Source organism: Juglans regia, chromosome 6 (genome assembly GCF_001411555.2).
Source record: "Juglans regia cultivar Chandler chromosome 6, Walnut 2.0, whole genome shotgun sequence".
In the NCBI taxonomy this organism is placed as follows: domain Eukaryota; kingdom Viridiplantae; phylum Streptophyta; class Magnoliopsida; order Fagales; family Juglandaceae; genus Juglans; species Juglans regia.
The window spans coordinates 18,782,295-18,800,328 of NC_049906.1; the positions used below are offsets into that span (position 1 = coordinate 18,782,295).

Consider the following 18,034-nt stretch of genomic DNA (forward strand, 5'->3'; position numbering starts at 1 on the left):
AGAAGAAAATGGAAAGAAGATGCAAAGAAGAAGATGAGAAGAAAACGAAACGCACCGTTTTATTTTTACACGTGTATAGACGTGTACGCGGGGATTCCCCCTCCCGAGTGAAAGTAGACTTTTTCTTTTCCAATAGCTTTAGGAGATGTTTGTAATTTCTTTTCCTTTCGTTGCTGTGCATTTTCTTTTGAAGCTAACAAACGTGCTTCGCATTCTTTTAAAGCTTATGTGCAGTAAATATTAGTATTTATTTATACATCTGCACCATGGATGAAGACTGCTAAGCAGATTATCCAAGACCACTTGCAGGAACAAGAAATTTCAATAAACTGTGGCAACTCTTTGCTCATACAATAAACATCCCCAGCATAAGCGTCTTGATCAAGCTGTCAACTTACTTTGCATTTCAAATCACGATACACGTGCCATTTTCTGTATCTTTGATGCCCAGGCAAAACGGGCCGAAGTCGAGGGGCAGTAATGCAACTTACACAGCAACATCCTCTTAGGTCCTTCATACAATCTGTACAGCATCTGGAAAGAGACATGTAGATTCATGCGGGTTATCACAAAGAATACTATGAAACTCTATGATAGAAGTTGAACTTTGCATCACAAGCTATTAAAATTTACATTCCACCCTCAAACTACTAAAAAGTTGTATCATAAATACTCTTGAGATATCTGACAGTGAAGATTGCGTCATGCCACCTATTTTCATATGTTTTCATCCATCTTAAAGGTAGAAATAGACGAGTAGCTATTTGTTTGTTTTTCAGATTTTGAAGGTTCTTTGTGTCAATTTTGGTAATTCAGGGCACAAATATTGAAGGGTGGAATATATGATGTTCAATATCCTAGTAAAAATTTTAGCATTGTATGGAAGGCAGAAACATTAGGTAAAACAATGGAAGAGATCAAGTAAGATGAGAATTTGAATGAAGTGTACACAACAGCCATCACCCGAACCGGTCAAATGGATGGTTTAAGACAAGATAGTTTTCAAGAATGCCAAAAATAAAAGTGGCAAAAAGTTGATAGAGATAGAATGATATTTTTTCATAAGTAAAATGAAGTGTTACTGAATCGAGTAGGCATAGCCTATATATACATAAAAAGTACATGAAATTCACGTGTTAGGAGTTAGAAATGAATATAAGAAAACCATGAAAATTAAACTCATTGAATACAACAGCAAAAGCCCATAGAAATACGGAATGGAAAAAGAAACATCTAAGCTCATCCAAAGAGCGTTACCGATCTTTAAAGCTTCGACTGTTCCTTCTGAGCCAAATGCACCACATGAGACAGAGATTCTCCAAACGGTCCAAACGGCAGTAATTTGTGTGTTACCCTTATGGGCTCTCCAACAAGCAAGAAGACTCACCACCCTCTAGACATCACCCATGTAATTCCAGTCCTGCTAAAATTCCTAACCCATAACACCTTTGCCAGTTCACAATGATCTAACAAATGATCCATGGAATTCACCACTTTTTTTACACATAGCACCAATCCATAAGAATAAACCCCCGCTTCTTCAAGTTGTGCATGGTTAAGATTTTTCCAAGGGAAGCAGTTTAACCGAAAAAAGCTACCTTGGGATGCACTTTACTCCATATACACTACCAAGGAAAATGATTACGGTTCTGACAAGACAACCATATACCCACAGATCGAATAGTGAACTTTATAGTGAACTTATTCTCAGAATAAGTCCAGAGCATCCTGTCCACCTCAGCACTACCAATTCTTGAAGCGTACAGCTGAAAAGATCAGAGATTGCACCAATTTCCCAATCCTGGGCAGCTCTAAGAAAATGAATGAATATTCCACTGTAAAGAGCCACCAGAGCTATCCAAAAACCACCATCAAAGCCTCCTGATTATAAGCAATCCGGAAAGGGTAGGAAATGGATACTTGAGGGCCATATCACCGCAGCAAGTGTCATTACAAAATCTGACCTTGGATCTCTCGCCAACCCCAAATCTAAAGTGACTAGCACAACCCCCCAACCATTCCTAATATTTTTCCACAACTAAAACCATATGCACCTCTCACTTCATTAGAACAGCAACCCCCCAAGTACTCTCACTTGGAATCAATAACAACCCTCAACAAAGCCCCCCGACCCCTTTTCTGATTGTCATTGCACCCAGACAAAAAGCATGAGATAAATCCACCACCAGTAGCAACCTTCAACAGTAGCAACCTTCAACATCTGACTAAGTGCCATCCATAATGATAACAAAAAGGAAAAGAGAAAACGGGTCCCCTTGCTCAATCCATGAGAACTATTAAAGAAACCAGCTGAGGTGCTATTCACCAAGACCAAGAAGCGGGCTGTGGATACACAATGATTAATTCAATTACACCACCTCACCCCAATATGACACCTCCCAAGCAAATAAAATAGAAATTCCCAATTCACATGGTCGTAAGCCTTCTCCATATCCAATTTGCATAAAATACCTACCACACCTGCTTTGATTTTACTCTTCAACATTCATTGGAGATTAGCACCAAGTCTTGAATTTGTTTCCCTTTGATGAAAGCATTTTGATGCTTCGACATTATCTTCTACATAACTGTGCTCATGCGATTGGCATGATTTTGTATGCATCATTAACAAGGCTAATTGTGTGAAGCCTCCCCCCCGGAATAAGTTAAATGGTGGTCGCGTTAAGGCTTCTATCTTTAGCCATCCCTCTTATCACTTGTACAGCCTAATCCTCAAATGGTCTTTCCAGCCAATTAGCAATCAAACAATCAATAGATTAAAAGGCTAAACCCTCAAGTTTATGCATCCAAGCAAACTGCTTCAAAAGAAAATTTTCATACTAGAGAACAACGCAGTCCTTGATCTTAGAGGGCTCCAAAAGAACTACACCATCAATATGAAGCACCTCAACGGCTATGTTCCACCAATTTGAATTGTCCACCCAATAGAAAAACTTGGTGCACTGATCCTCTTCCTTCAACCAAAGAGCCTGAGATTTTTGCCTCCACAAAATCTCCGCCATCAAGATCACCCTCTCAAGCTCATAAGGTATTTGACTTTTCCTCAAAGTCACCCCATCCAACAATGCACCACTCTCCCTACCCTCCAAGCCCTACAACTCCTCGAGGAGACTTTTCTCTGACTATAAACATTCTCAAAAACTTGCACATTATGTCTTCAGGTCATTCTTCAAAACATCCAGTTTGCCTGCCAAAATGAAACACAGTGCCTTGAAACTGTAGGATCATCTCACATTGTCCACAAAACCATCATGTTTTAACCACATATTCTCATACTTGAAATATCTACGGCCCTTGTGAATGCCACCACAATCCAACAAGACAGGAAAATGGTCCGAACAAACCTGCGGTAATCCTGGCACACCACTGAGAAATGAGCTTTCTAGGAAGTAGAAGCCAGGAATCTATCTAATCTAGACCAAATCCAAGTAATGAATCACGTGAATGCACCCCCCACAAGGGGAAAATCCAAGAGTTCCAACTCAGATAAACTCAGAAAAATTTTTAATGGCCGGACTAAGACCAGCCCCCCCAAATTTATCACTAGGAAACCAAGTGACATTGAAATCCCCACCAATACACCAAGGCATATCCACCAGCTGAACAAACCAACAATCTCATCCCACAAAATTCTCTTGCTGCTATCCACATTTGGTCCATAAATACAAGCAAAAGCCCACACAAATCCATCCTCCATAAACTTGAAAGAGCAGGACACCAAGTAATCACTAATACTCTTCACAACCCTCTTGTCCCACATCACAAGGACTCCACTCGAGGCCCCCTTTAGAAGCAAGGAAAGCCCATCCCACATATGGACAATCCCACTAACTTCTAGTGGCACTTCCATCAACCAATTTCAACCTTCTTTTCTGCAAACATACAATATCCACCTTCCAAAGGTGAAGTAAATACTTGATATGGAAGTGCTTATTGAAGTCATTCAGCCCCCATGAAATAAACTAAGAATTCATAAAATAAAGTCTGTTGCCCTACCTTTGGACCTTTCTAGACTTGCACTTCCCTCCTTGGCATCATAGTTTATCATACAAGTGAGTCTCTTTAACTCTCTCTCTCTTTTTGTGGCTGACTTAGAAGAGAGAGAATGCCCCGACCAATAGCAATGACTAAAGCCCGAAATTGTTCTTCAAAGCTTTCTCAAGAGATTCCCACACAACCTTGAATCTCATTCACTTTCTGAAGCATCCATTCCGAAGCTCCTGACATGTTGAAACACAATGGCAAGGAACAAAGAGGTACTGGATGAACACCAGCCTCCTCCCTCCCTTGGACTCCAATTCATGCACAATCCTTTTCCCTCATCACTAATTGCATATCCTTATACATCTCTGGCCATTGCCTTATGGCTTCTGTTCGTCCTCAACCCGAAGACATGAAAAAGGTTCCAAAGGACCCAACTCTAAAACACTGCCCATCAGGAGAGCTGGTGATGGTGCCAAAATTTCCTCAGACCCACTACCACAAACTAAAGGAGATTCTTTTTTATCAGTAACGCGAACAGGTGGAGATTGAAGGGGCTGAGAGAGAGTCAGTCTTCGGCTCAGCACTAGTATGGTGAGCTACATCATCAAGAACAACATTGGCAGTTGCATCCCAAGTCATTTCAACATAGATCTCTCATTCACCAGAGCACAAGACACTGTTCAGAGGCACCATGCGTACAGGTAACCAGCGGCCTTGGCAGACTGGCTTGCAGGTGCAATGACTAGCCCAAACCCACCACCAGCTTCCCTCACATTGTTCGCCCAAGTGACTCTATGGCCACTTGAAGGGTTCTAAGTAACAAGAAAACAAGATGGTCTCTCACACAGCCTTGTACACCACCACTCCCCCACATTATAATACCATTCAATAATGACCTTATGTGGTTCTTACCCCCATGTCTATACAAAACATTTCTACTTGGATCCTTCATTACTTTGTTTTCTACACCAAGAACAAAGTTCTTCAATTTGCACTTTCAAGCAATAAAGCAGCAAATGTATTTTTTAAGAGAATTGTTGCAGACACAAATATTACACAAAATAAACCCACAAACTGATGCGGTTTCATGGAATCCGTTAGATCTACTTTATAATAAAAATAACTTTACAATCTAACGTACTACATCAAACCACATCAGTTTGTAGGTTTATTTTTGTGTAATCACTTTGTGGCTAAAGTATTTTCCATTTTTTAAAGTAAAACATAAAACACGTTTAATAACTAAAGATGGAAGAAGATATCATACCTACCAACAAAAGTGCTTTTGCCATCAGACAGAATATAAAATTCCCCCAAGGTCTTGCATGCCAATAATGGTAGCAGATGAAATGCACAAAGGCTCTACATATGGCTTAGGATTTTCAAGATCTCGAAATTTATCTTTGAATCATCAAATAGACATCAGTCAAAAACTAAATCCATTAGGATTAAGTCTTTTAAGAATCATTCACTATGGTCACTCTAAAAGACTATTGCCATGTCACAAGTTAACTTACTTGAGATGCAAAACACATGCTTTGAAAATCAAAACAGCCAGGATCATTGGTAAAGGTGACAACGTTGAGTTCACATGCATAAAATATGAAAGGGTTCATTGGAGATTGTAAATTTGGGGTTAGAGAAGACGAAGAGAAGGATGCTTACAGAAAAAGCAGGTTGCAGTCAAGATTTGCACAGTTACGATGCCTTAGCTCAACAACCTGAGAACCACATATGTAGCATCTGGCAAATGTATTACTCCCAGAAACTTCTTCACTCCTGGCTGCTTTAACAATGGCTTCAGGCTTGTAGGCAGAAGGGGCAAGAGAAAGACGGGAATCAAACACAAACAAATTCCCAATCCATTTTGCAGGACCTTCATTCTTTAAATAATGAGAAACACCGCCCTTCAAGGAGTACACATTTTGGAAGCCCCTTTGTCTAGCATTCAAAATTTGAAAAACATAAAACTCTAAAATTTGGGGGGAAAAGAGGAAGAATCGAATAATCTTGCAACAGTAACAAGGTACCCCGTCCTGCCCCAACATTATTTTATTATCTCTCTTTCATTAAGTTTTCATACTAATCCCATATCTCAGCCACTCTGATGAAGAGAGGCCCACACTTCACACAGACATGCAATGCAGAGGAATTTGTGCTTCATAATGGGACAAAAGCACAAATAAAAAAAGGAAGCTGACAGACCACAACCATTCATAATGGTCCTCTAGGTTGTCAGAGTAGATCAATATATGAAGAAGAACTTCGAATCTAGCACAGGATAATACAAATAGGTTGAAGTAAATCACAACTAATATTACTTATCAGAAAAAGAAAATCACAACTAATATCAACATAAAAAACTTTTTCAATAGCAAGGAAAATGTGTCCATGCAATGCGCTTTATGGTTGGGTTATTTGCAGGTATGATTTAGTCTTAGTATAATTCGGCTATTACCGGCCAATACCCATATCCGATCTGACAATCTACATGGTGCTTTATGGTTCTAAATATGACTTCATCTGCCTCAGAACAATTGCATGACTCAAACTTCTTAAAAGGATTATAACTTTTACCCCAGGGTGAAATTGCTCAATGCATCAAGTCATTTGACTATTTCCAATTATGTGCACAAGAAAATAAGTGTTATGAGTGAGCGGTGTAACACGAAGCAGTACAATACATCAATATATCCGTCCTTTCAGAAAGGATGGAAATACGGAAGAGAGATTGATCCTAGAATTTCTAGGGCCAATTTTAGGACAGGAGAAGAGAGAGGAGCCAGTTACCTCAGAATTGTAGAATATACATCACAACGGATACCTCCAGTACAATACATCAATATGTCTGTATTTGCTTTGTCAGCAAATGCTAAAGGATCTGATGCAACATTCTGGAAGATCAGAAACAGGGACAAAATGAAGTGCATTCATAGCCATTAATAGAAGAAGATATTAATGATACGGTCATAACTATTTTACAACCCATTTTACTATTGTTCAATGTGACAATGCCAATTCATTAATATACTTTTTTTAATTTTGTGTTTTCCATCTTATTTGAATTTCAAATTTTGCATTACCGCCTTTGATTTTACAAATAGTTGTAAAAAGAGTGGTACAAAGGGTTGAGTTCCAATATGCCCCATTTACTGATGCTCAAAATTAAAAATAGTATGTTTGTGGACTCATCCAACAAAACAAAAAAAAACCACAGACATGGAAAACGTAGTTATGATATAACGACAAAAGCTCAAGAAAATCATTTTATAGCACTACTTCTATGGACTAAAAGCATCATATCATATGACTTTCTTGAAATTCTTTAAAGAACGTCAGCCTTAAAGGGGTACCAATGAGACCAGAAGCCCAGTTACTCAAGCAAAGTACAAGTGCACCACAAGCATCATATAATATGATGTTATTTTCCTTCCAATATTAAGCGATTATTATATTAATTTTCCATTATGGTAATCTTTTATGTTGGATCTTCTATCGTGGTGTAAAAGATAAGTTATAGCAGCATTCCTTACCCTACAACAAAGGGGTGTTACAAGTTTGGCAGCGGAGCCAGGTTAAGAGATTCTTTAGACTGACTTCTGAGTTAAAAGAAAAGACACTAGGACTAGGTTACCGAGAATGAGTCTTGGCCTGTTCAAGAGTCCAGTAGTTTATTTGTTTGTTTGCTTTAACCGCGATGTATGTTTAAACTAATTTCAAGATGGCACTGAATATGAGAACCAGTATGTTCCAGATAACTTGGATTCACTTGCTGCTGCCACTACACGTTTCATTGAAGCATTTGCCAAAAGCCAAGTCATGGGAGCAAGGGTTCCTCAAGTTGCGTGCATATTCGAGCAATTCACCCATCAACATCTCCTACATTTGACAGCAAGTAAAATGCCATGGATATCAAGAATTACCCATGGAGATCAGACAAGATCTTCATAGCTTTGAACTGCACAAACAAGCAGAATGTGGAATTCACCACCTTTAACTTGGCGGATGATGCAGATGAATGGCGGGCCCCGATGAGGGGATCTCCTACAGCAAGAGCTTCGAGAATGAGTACCAATTACGTGGGAATGCTTCAAGAAGATTTTTTGGGAAAGCTTCTTCCCTAGGGATTCGGGAGGTGAAGGCCGGACAATTTGCAAACATAGTCCAAGTGATGTTGACGAATGATATGCTACTAAATTTATCGAGCTGTCCCACTTTGTTACCTACCTAGTCACGGAAGTGGAAAAGAATATTCGAGAAGTTCGAGCATGGTCTGCATGAGATTATCCTAGATCCTATCATTGAGGAGAATCTTCATCTGAACAACAATGAAAAATTATTGAAGAATGATTGAGGGACTCAATGATTGTGTTTTGAGTCCCCTGTACATGTTACTAGCAATAAAGGAAGCATATTGTATTACGATGTTATGTTTCTCCAAGACTAGTTCATGTATTACAATGCTATGTAGCCTTCTTTGGTAGCCTTTTTATACATCTAATATTATGTGAAAAAGATTGTAATACTTATATTACATGATGAAAAGCAAAGAAAAAGAAAGAAATGAGAACCAAAAAAGGAAAAGGAAGGAAAGGAAACAAATGTGGATGAACAAATGTGTAAATGGTTTGAAGTGTTTTCTTGGCTTTTATGACTGATGAATGACTGGAGCAGAGCAAGAGAGGCAAGGTCAGCCATATTGTATGGTCTGACAGATAGAACCCAAGGTTCGACCTGTGGCCATAGGAGCGGAAACGAAAATTACCTTGAGGTTGCCACAATGTGTGTTGGTCACTTAAGTAATTAAAGGGAAAATGTTTGTGACAAGTGTGAATATCATTTTATAATGTGGGAATGCTTTGTGAAATAGAAACGCATTTTTACCTTCTTTACTGCGCGATGTATCCATTTAGTAAGTATTTAGGTCATCTTGTTTTAACGGTTTAAACGTCTCAGTTGAGGTCAATGATGGGGATGCCACAACTAACAATTGAGAGCGTGTCCTAGTCAATTAGTATTTCATCAAATAGTTTAGAACTTGGTTTGTGTAGGAACAAGGCGTTGGGGATCTTTCCCTAAGTTTCATTTTATGTGATTTTACAACTACTATCATTATGTTGTAATAAAATGTTAGTTTTGCTTTGATGTATTTATGGATCTCTTATGACCTGGCTCAATGAAAGGTTATTAATGTGACATCCACAAAAATGGGAAAGGGGTGTCACAAATACAGTGCATCGGGAAAAAAAAGGATAATGAAGCCAATAACTAGTCCAAGCCTGATGGGAACCAAGATGAGCTTAGTCTTAAAGATCATTTGCAACTTCCAGATGGGCCAAGAAGATCAAAGAGACAATGTAAGGATTGATGCAATCCACCTGAGATAAGTTTAGCAAGAGACCAACATTCAAGATGGGGCTTGAAGGATGAGGATCCTGTTTTAATTCATTTGATCAGCTACGGAAGAAGGCAACGACAAGACTTAAAGGCTTTGGGCTCTTGAAGGGTTTCAACTTATTTAATTCATTTAAAGAACTTATTTTATTAGTTTAGAATAATTGAGTTTATTATGAGAAGCACTTAAGGGGGCCTATGCAAGGGCATGTTGGGAAAATTATTATTTTATTGAACTAGGGTTAGGGTTACTGTAGCCGAGTACTGTAGCACGGCACTGTAGCCGCGGCACTGTTCATCCAGGGGCACTTTTGGAAGATGGGGGGTTTATTTTGGCTAGGGTTTCATTAGGTTTTCCTTTAAATATTCTATGTAGCCTCATTCTAATCAGATAATGAAGTTTATGAAATTTGATGAATTTATTCATTGTGAGTTGAGTTTTACTCCTCTTGTTCTTAATTGAACTTTTGAACTTATCAAAGGTAAATCACAACCTTTGTGGCGTTCCTCCTTTGTAATCTGGGTTCTTGAGACGGGTTCTTCAACGGGTCTAGATTTTAATATAATCTAGGTTCTTGAAACGAGTTCTCATCGGGTCTAGGTTCTCCATCCTTTGACTTGATTTTGGCTTTCTTGGGAAGTTTTCAAATTGACTGTGGGTTCAAGGGATTCCTTTCCCGCGGGTTCATATCAAAGCCCATGTTCCTCAACTGAACTGAAGAAGTAACCACAATAAAGGTGGTTTTTTTCTTTACGCAATTCTAGTAAGGGATTGTGGTACTGTAACTTGCCGGCGATGTTGGATAGAAATCTCACTTCGAGGGTGAGGAGCCTCCGGGATTAGGGATGAATAGTGAGAGAGAACTAGAGAAACTGTATTGTATTTTCATGCATACCCTGGAAATCATCTCTGACGAGAGATATACAAGATTCTCTGTAACTATCTATGGTAGAGCAAGTAAAGGTAACCTGCAGGTGCATCTAAGAAAATAACAAGCAAACACTAAGGGCCTGGCAGCCCATAAGCCTAATGGACCAAGTCCTTACAAACTGACTAACACATTAAGTAAACACTAAAATTAATAGTAAAGAAAGCCCATTTCACTATGCAGCCCATTACACGGCCCATCCCTACACAACTTCAGATTCAACCCTAATCTCCCTAACACTTCACTTCTTTCACTTCCCTTCAGATTCAACCCTTGGTTGTCGTCACCACCCAACCTGGGTTGTTACAATGCCTCCCCCAATTAAAACACCTTGTCCACAAGGTGCAGGAAGGCTGCCTTCAACTTATAGTTGTTCTCCCAGGTTGTGTCTTCTATCTTCTGGCCCTGCCATCGAACCAATAGATCTGTGACTGGTCTGTTGTTGACTGGACGGATCCCTCACTCAAGGACCTCCCCCAGTTCTGGCTGTAACACCCCTTGTGAGTTGACTGGTGGCAGTCGTGTCAGCACCGAGACTCCTCCCAAACGCTTCTTGAGCTGAGAAATGTGAAACACAAGGTGGATCTGAGTTGTTGCTGGGAGTTGAAGCCAGTACGCCACCTCACCAACCCTACCGTCGATCTGAAATTGCCCGAGAAATGTGGGGCCAGCTTTAGATTCCAGCATTGACCCACTGAGGTCTAGCGGTAAGGTTGCAACCGCAGGTATACCCACTCCCCCACTCCGAAAGTTTGCTCCTTTCTATTCAAGTCAGCATTTGTTTTCATTCTTTCTTTGGGCTCTATTGAGATTATGTCAAAGAAGTTGTAATATATAGTCCCTGGACCTTAGTGTAGCATCTACCTCCTCGACTGTAGTAGTACTTGGACTGTAGGACATGATTCTAGGTGGGAGGCATCCATATAAGGCGTCAAAGGGTGTCAACTTGCTAGAGGCATGTGGACTGGTGTTGTACCACCACTCTGCAAGTGGCACCCACTTAACCCAATCTTTGGGCCTGTCACCATGAAGCACCCAAGATAAGTCTCTAAGCTTTTGTTCACCAATTCAGATTACCCATCCGTCTAGGGGTGAAAGGCTGTGTTAAAGACCAGCTGAACCCCATGTGCCTTGAACAACTATCTCCAAAACATGCTTTAAAAGTACTGTCCCTGTCAAAAGTGGAGTGAGGTAGCCCATGTAGCTTAAAAATATGTTTGGTGAACAATTGGGCTACTGTTTTGGCTGAGTAAGGGTGGCCCAGAGGGGCAAAATAGTTGTACTTGGTCAGGTGATCCACCACCACCCAAATAGTACTGAACCCATCAGAAGTAGGCAGACCTTCAATAAAGTCCATGGTTATGTGTGACCATGGCTGGGAGGGGATAGGTAGAGGTTGGAGTAACCGACTAGGTATGGTATTTTCAATTTTCTGCACATGGCAGATTTCACATCTTTGCACAAGCTTTCTAACATCAGTTTTCAGTCCAGGCCAATAAAATTTCCTCCTTGCCCTCTGTATAGTTTTGTTAAATCCAGAGTGCCCACCCCAAGAACTTCCATGTACAAATTGGAGTAACTTAGCTTTTAGGTCTGGAATATTGGCTATGTACATCCTGCCCTTATTAAACAGTAACCCTTCTCTCATAGAATCATGTTGGTTCAACTGTCCTGCTTGATACCAAGTCACTAATTCCTGTAAATCAGGATCCTTGTCATACCCTTGTTTAATCTCCTCTAACCACTCAACTGAAGGTATTGATATTAATGCAAGAGAAATTTCATCCACCTTTCGAGATAGAGCATCTGCCACTCTATTCTTTGATCTCTTCTTATATTCAACAACAAAATTATAACCTAGCAACTTAACCATTTATGTTGCATAGACGTGCCAATTTTCTTATCCAGAAGGTATTTTAAACTGTGATGGCCTGTTTTAACCACAAATATCCTGCCCAATAGATAGGGCCTCCATTTTTGGATGGCAATTACTAAGGCATATAGTTCCTTCTCATACGTGGATAATAAAAGAGTCTTGCCTTTTAAGGCCTGGCTAAGAGATTTTTTTTTTTAAAAGAGAGGAAAGTCACATGTCCATAAGTGACTCCCTCCCAATTTTATTAAAAAAAAACCTTCACTTATAGCTAAGGAACACCGTGGTAACAACAAAAAACCAAACTCCAAACTTCTCTACTAATATCTAACATAAGGAATCCCCAACCTATCAGTACGTATAAGCCCCTTCAATCTACCTGGACCAAAGTCCTCCCCACAAAAATCCCAAGTCCCACCTGTCGCCCAGTATTTTGCTAAAAAATCCACTACCATATTGGCTTCTCTAAACACATGCTTAAACTGAACATTCATCGAGGAAATAATGGAGATCGCTTCTTCCCACAAATACCAATAGTTACAAACCCCTGAGACAAACCATCTCATCACCACACTCGAGTTGGACTCAACTAAAACATTTTGCAACCCCAACTGCCAACAAAGATAAAGCCCATCAAGTACTACTCTACACTCAGCGATATTATTAGTAGCTTGACCATAGGAATGAGCAAAACCCCCAAGAACCCACCCTTGCGCATCACGAACAACACCCCCTCCTCCGGCCATCCCAGGATTACCAATGGAACCCCCATCAACATTTAGCTTTGAATAGCCCCTTGTTGGTGGTGACCAAGAAATGAGCTTCAAAATCTTCTTCTTAATCAGCACAATGGGGCAATTAAGCTCCCTTAATATTCTCAAATCATATTCACTCACGACTTTAAACATTTTCATGGAACTCGAAATATCCAAAATCATACCTTTTACCATCTGAATAATATCCTTGGACTCATATCTCGAATCTTCCATGCGAGCCGAACAACGAGCTTTCCAAAGAGCCCAAGAAATCAATAAGGAATTATGCCACGAAGCTATCGAACCTAATATGAAAAAGAAGCCTGACACCACCATATATTCATCACATCAGTCCATACACGAACCTGTGGAAGTCGAATGCCAAAAAGTGCAGCAAAAAAATCCCAGACCTTCTGTGGTCCCTCCCCATCACAAAGCACATGATCCGGATCCTCAATCCTATTAGTGACACAACATTGACACTTAGAGACCACTAGAATCCCAAGCTGCTGAATGATAGTATCAACGGGCACCGCATTTTGACGTGCCCTCCAACAAAAAAAGGACATCTTCTTCGGGACATGATCTTGTCAAAGCCATTTCTTCCAAGGACAAATAATGCCATGTGAACGAATAATTTGCCAAGCCGACTTTGTAGTAAAAACCCCATCCACTGTCTGCTTCCACACCAACATATCCCTTCCCCCCCCTCTCCCCCAAATTCGAACATTTGATTGAATGATTTTTTGAAACATACTTTCATTTACTAATGGCCGAATCTCTTTCTTTTTTTTTTTTATACGTAAAAATATTATATATATCAAAAAGGAATAACCAGGTACACTGATGTATACAAGAAAACACCCTGCCCATTGACCCCAATGACCCAACAAACCCGTGAAAAACAACCCAAAATACACTAAGCCTGACCCCAAACACTTGTTTCCCGTAGAACTAAAACGTTACCCGAAAACCCAACCCCAACCTCTTATTTCCTCCTTTAGAACTAAAATTTCACAATGCCCTCCCTTTGGACTTCCCTCTAGTTGAGCTACCACTCTTAGTGTCGTAGTTGATTGCCCAATGAAGACGTTGTAACTCCCTGCTTTTCTTGAAACTTGATTTGGTTTCAAGCGCGTGGCTTGCATCAATTGCAGTGATTAGTTCTTTAAATTGGTCTTCACATCCTCTATGTGAAATTCCCACAAATTGCCGAATCTCACTAACTTTAGGCAGAATCCAATCTGCTATTGGAGGAAGAGAAACCAAGGGAGCTACATTATCCCCAGACATAGCATCCAACTACACTCCCGCCTCTAGACATTCCTCTATACAAGGCACCAACGGTTCTCTCCAATGGTTTCAGGCCCATTGGAGATTATGGAGTGACAGCAAGTTCCTTCACCTCTAGGGTGGTATCGGATTCTACATCTCTTTCAGACCTCAGCAGTACACCATTTTCGTTCAACTCCGGCGAGGGAGCCATAGTTTTTTCAGGGACCAAGGGTGTAACAAGAGGCGAATGGCATTCCATTACTGATGTCTCAATGCCGATACTGGATGTAGACCCCGCTTCGAATATTCCAGATTTCCTTTTGACCCGCCATACTCTCCTCGATCTGGTTATGGGGACAGGGCCGAATCTAATTTTCCGTTTTCCTTTAGAGTTTAAAGGGTTCGGGCCCGTCTTGTTTCTTACAACTCTATTGTCTCCAACTGAAATTAAGTCTATTTTCTTAGACAAGCAAGTTATTGCTGCCTTCAACTCGACTAATGGCCGAATCTCATCACATTTCCATCCCTCCTCATTCCATAATTCCTTAACAAGCAATTTATGATTTCCCACAACCGGAAAGCCGTCAACAATAGGCCCCTCACCAAACCAATTGTCATACCAAAAATTTAAGGCACCCTCCCTAACTGTGAATTTCGAATGAGCAAAGGCAACACTTGTACAAGCTCTTTCCAAAAACAAGATCCCTTTGGCACCGACCCAATCAAACCTAGCGGCTCATCACCCACATTTTTTTTGGAAAAAATTAGCCCAAAGAGAATCACCAATAAGGAGCTTCCAAGCAAACTCCATAAACAAAGATTTTCAGACCTTCGAAAGGTCACGAATTCCCAATCCACCTTCCTCTACCGGCAAACAAATACGTCTCCAAGATACCCATTTTCTTTTATTAACATCCCCACTTGATCCCCAAAGGAAGTTGGAAAACATTTTCGTTAGTTTAGCAACAATTCCTTTTGGCAAAGACAACACAGACAATAAATGAATGGGCATGCTATTAAGAACATGCTTAATAAGAATGAGTTTACCACCAAAGGAGAGTAACTTCTCTTTCCAACCTGCCAATTTCTTTTGCACTTTTTGTAATAAAGGTTCAAACATATGTAACCTCTTCCTTCCTACATGAACCAGCATCCCCAAACACACACATGGCCATGCGCCTTCAGCAAACCCCGATAACTGCTTCAATTGTAATCTTCGATTATAAGGAATATTTGAAGAGAAAAAAATAGAAGACTTACATGGGCTTACCAACTGTCCCGATAAACTTTCATACTGGCGAATCACTCTCATCAAATTTCTCATAGATCCCTTACCACCATTTGCAAAAATCAACAAATCATCCGCATATAACAAGTGTGACACCCCACCACCACCATTTGAATTAAAGTACTTAACACGCCCTGACTGAAATTCCTAATTAAGCATACGAGAAAGTAACTCTTCTGACAAAATGAACAAATATGGAGAGAGAGAATCACCTTGTCGAAGTCCACGAGAAGGCTTAAAAAAACCCTTGCAACTACCATTCATCATAACAGAAAAACTCAGAGATGAGATAGAATTAAAGATTAAAGACCGCCATTTTCCTGAGAAACCCAATCGACGTAAGCCTTCCAATAAAAAGGTCCAATTCACTTGGTCAATATGCTTTCGCCATATCAATTTTCAGCATGACGTTACCCCCTCTAGTCTTCCGATTCATTCCATTCACTAACTCTTGAGCAATAGCCATGTTGTCAAAAATACTACGACCCTGCACAAATGCAACCTGCTCTGCTGACAATATTTTTCCAATAATCGGTGCCAGTTTAAAAACTATGATTTTAGCCATAATTTTATAGACCACTGAACACAAACTGAAAGGCCGAAAATGCCCAAAATCTTCCGGTGTATCCACCTTCGAAATCAATACAAGATTTGTCGCCCCGAAAAGCCCTGAAAAAATTAGTGAGCGGGAATACCTTCAAAAACTTCATTGGCCATATCAAGCAGATCTTGTTTCACAATATCCCAAGCAATGACAAAAAACTGGCTGAAAACCCATCGAGCCCAAGACTACTATCCTGAGGAATAGACCACAACGCAGCCTTGACTTCCTCGAGAGATGGAGCTGCACACAGCGAGGAGCTCTTAGTCTCAATAACTATAGGAGCAAACAAATGAAAACTTTCCTCATGACTACCAACAAGTGTCGCCGAAAGCAGCTCTTGAAAGAAACCCACGGCTGCCTCATGAACTTCCTCGGCTGATAGTAACAAAGTACCATCCCGCATCTTCATACTCTCAATTATTTTGTTCTTGTTTTTAATACGCAAAGAAGCATGAAAGAAAGCTGAATTCGAATCCCCTTCCGTTAACCACTTGATTCGTGATATCTGGCATCCCAAAATCTCCTCTCGATGTAGCCACTAGATATGCCATTGTTTACACATCAAAAGCTCGCTCTCCCGATCCTGGGAAAAATCCACACTGAGAATTTCTTCAAGTTCCATTATTCGGGATTCAAGGCCTTTAATTTCCAGTTCCACTCTTCCAAACATATCCATATTCCATTTCCTCAACATCTTCTTTAAACATTTTAATTTAGAACTCAACCTCACCATAGCACATCCCCCAACCTTCTTATTCCAACACTCCCGGACTAATGGTAAAAAACCTTCATGAGTTCCCCACGTGCATTGAAAACGAAAATACTGAATCCCCCCCCCCTCCCCTCTCCCTATCTAAAGAAATCAACATAGGGCAATGATCCGAAGAAGTACGCGGAAGATACTCCATACGGGCATCTTGAAGAACATTGAGAAACGAAGAGCTCACCAGAATCCTGTCTAATTTAGCCCAAATCCTCCTCCCCCCTAGCCTGCCACTACACCAAGAAAATTTATTTCCTCCAAATGGCAACTCAACCAGCCCACAATCATGAATACATGTATTAAATTCCTCTTTTGCTCGAGAAGCACTCAACAATCCTCCCACCTTCTCCTCATCACACCGAATAATATTAAAGTCTCCCCCAACAAAATACGGCCTACCACCCGCATCAAGAGCACACAAATACTCCAACAACTCCGTACGCTTTCTTTGAAAACAACTAGCATAAAATATAGAAACCAACACACGCAGACGGCCTTTAACAAACCAACCAGACAAGCCGTTTTGGTTGTTCCTATTTTGGTCAAATTTGGCCGAATTATTGCTAAACCCAAACCCATACCGCAACTCTCTCTAAATCCAGCTCATTCAGACCGGCTAGAGGGGGGTGTGGGGGCTTCGGCTCCTTCCCCCTTCACTCTTTCCCTCTACTTCTCTGATTTTCCTTTGTATTTTGTTTTTTTCTTTTTCGTTTTTCAGGCCAAATATAGGGAGAATCGCCGTTCGTGGTCTTCGGGATCCCTATAGCCAACAGGCGCCCCACCAGGAGGTTGCCCAGCCGCCGATCTACACGTCCACCGAACACAGCCCCAACCGGAGTGGAGTGGAGCGTAGCCTGCACGCGCGGGACGAAAATTCCGAAGCTTGTCGGCCCGTGGCCCTCACGTGCCACCAAGGAGCTCTCTGCCGTTGCAACGCGCGGCAGCTCCCGAACCGGCGACTCTGGATCTCCCAAGACCGACCGTCAGTATTCCCTTCCGAGGCGTTTTTTGTGCACTGTTTTTCCCTTTTTACAGTGTTTTCTCTATGTAATTTATTTATGCATTGTCTTTATTTTCAAGAAAACAAAAAAATCCAAAAACATTTGTCCCTTCGGACTTAGGTCCAAAGGGTGTTGTCCCCCCTCCGC

The 18,034-nt window shown here is 40.7% G+C and overlaps 1 protein-coding gene across 1 annotated transcript in view; it reads right to left on the reverse strand.

Annotated features, from left to right (window-relative positions):
• Window positions 1–212: 212 nt before the first annotated feature.
• The window catches only part of LOC109020040 (rhodanese-like domain-containing protein 8, chloroplastic), a 38,191-nt gene continuing 20,369 nt past the window's right edge, over window positions 213–18,034 (reverse strand). The window contains exons 6-8 of the mRNA XM_035690507.1: window positions 6,796–6,899; window positions 5,671–5,946; window positions 213–534 (exon numbers count right to left, since the gene is read on the reverse strand). Coding sequence (XP_035546400.1) covers window positions 390–534; window positions 5,671–5,946; window positions 6,796–6,899 — 525 coding nt within the window. The 3' untranslated portion in view covers window positions 213–389. The remainder of the gene's footprint in view (window positions 535–5,670; window positions 5,947–6,795; window positions 6,900–18,034) is intronic.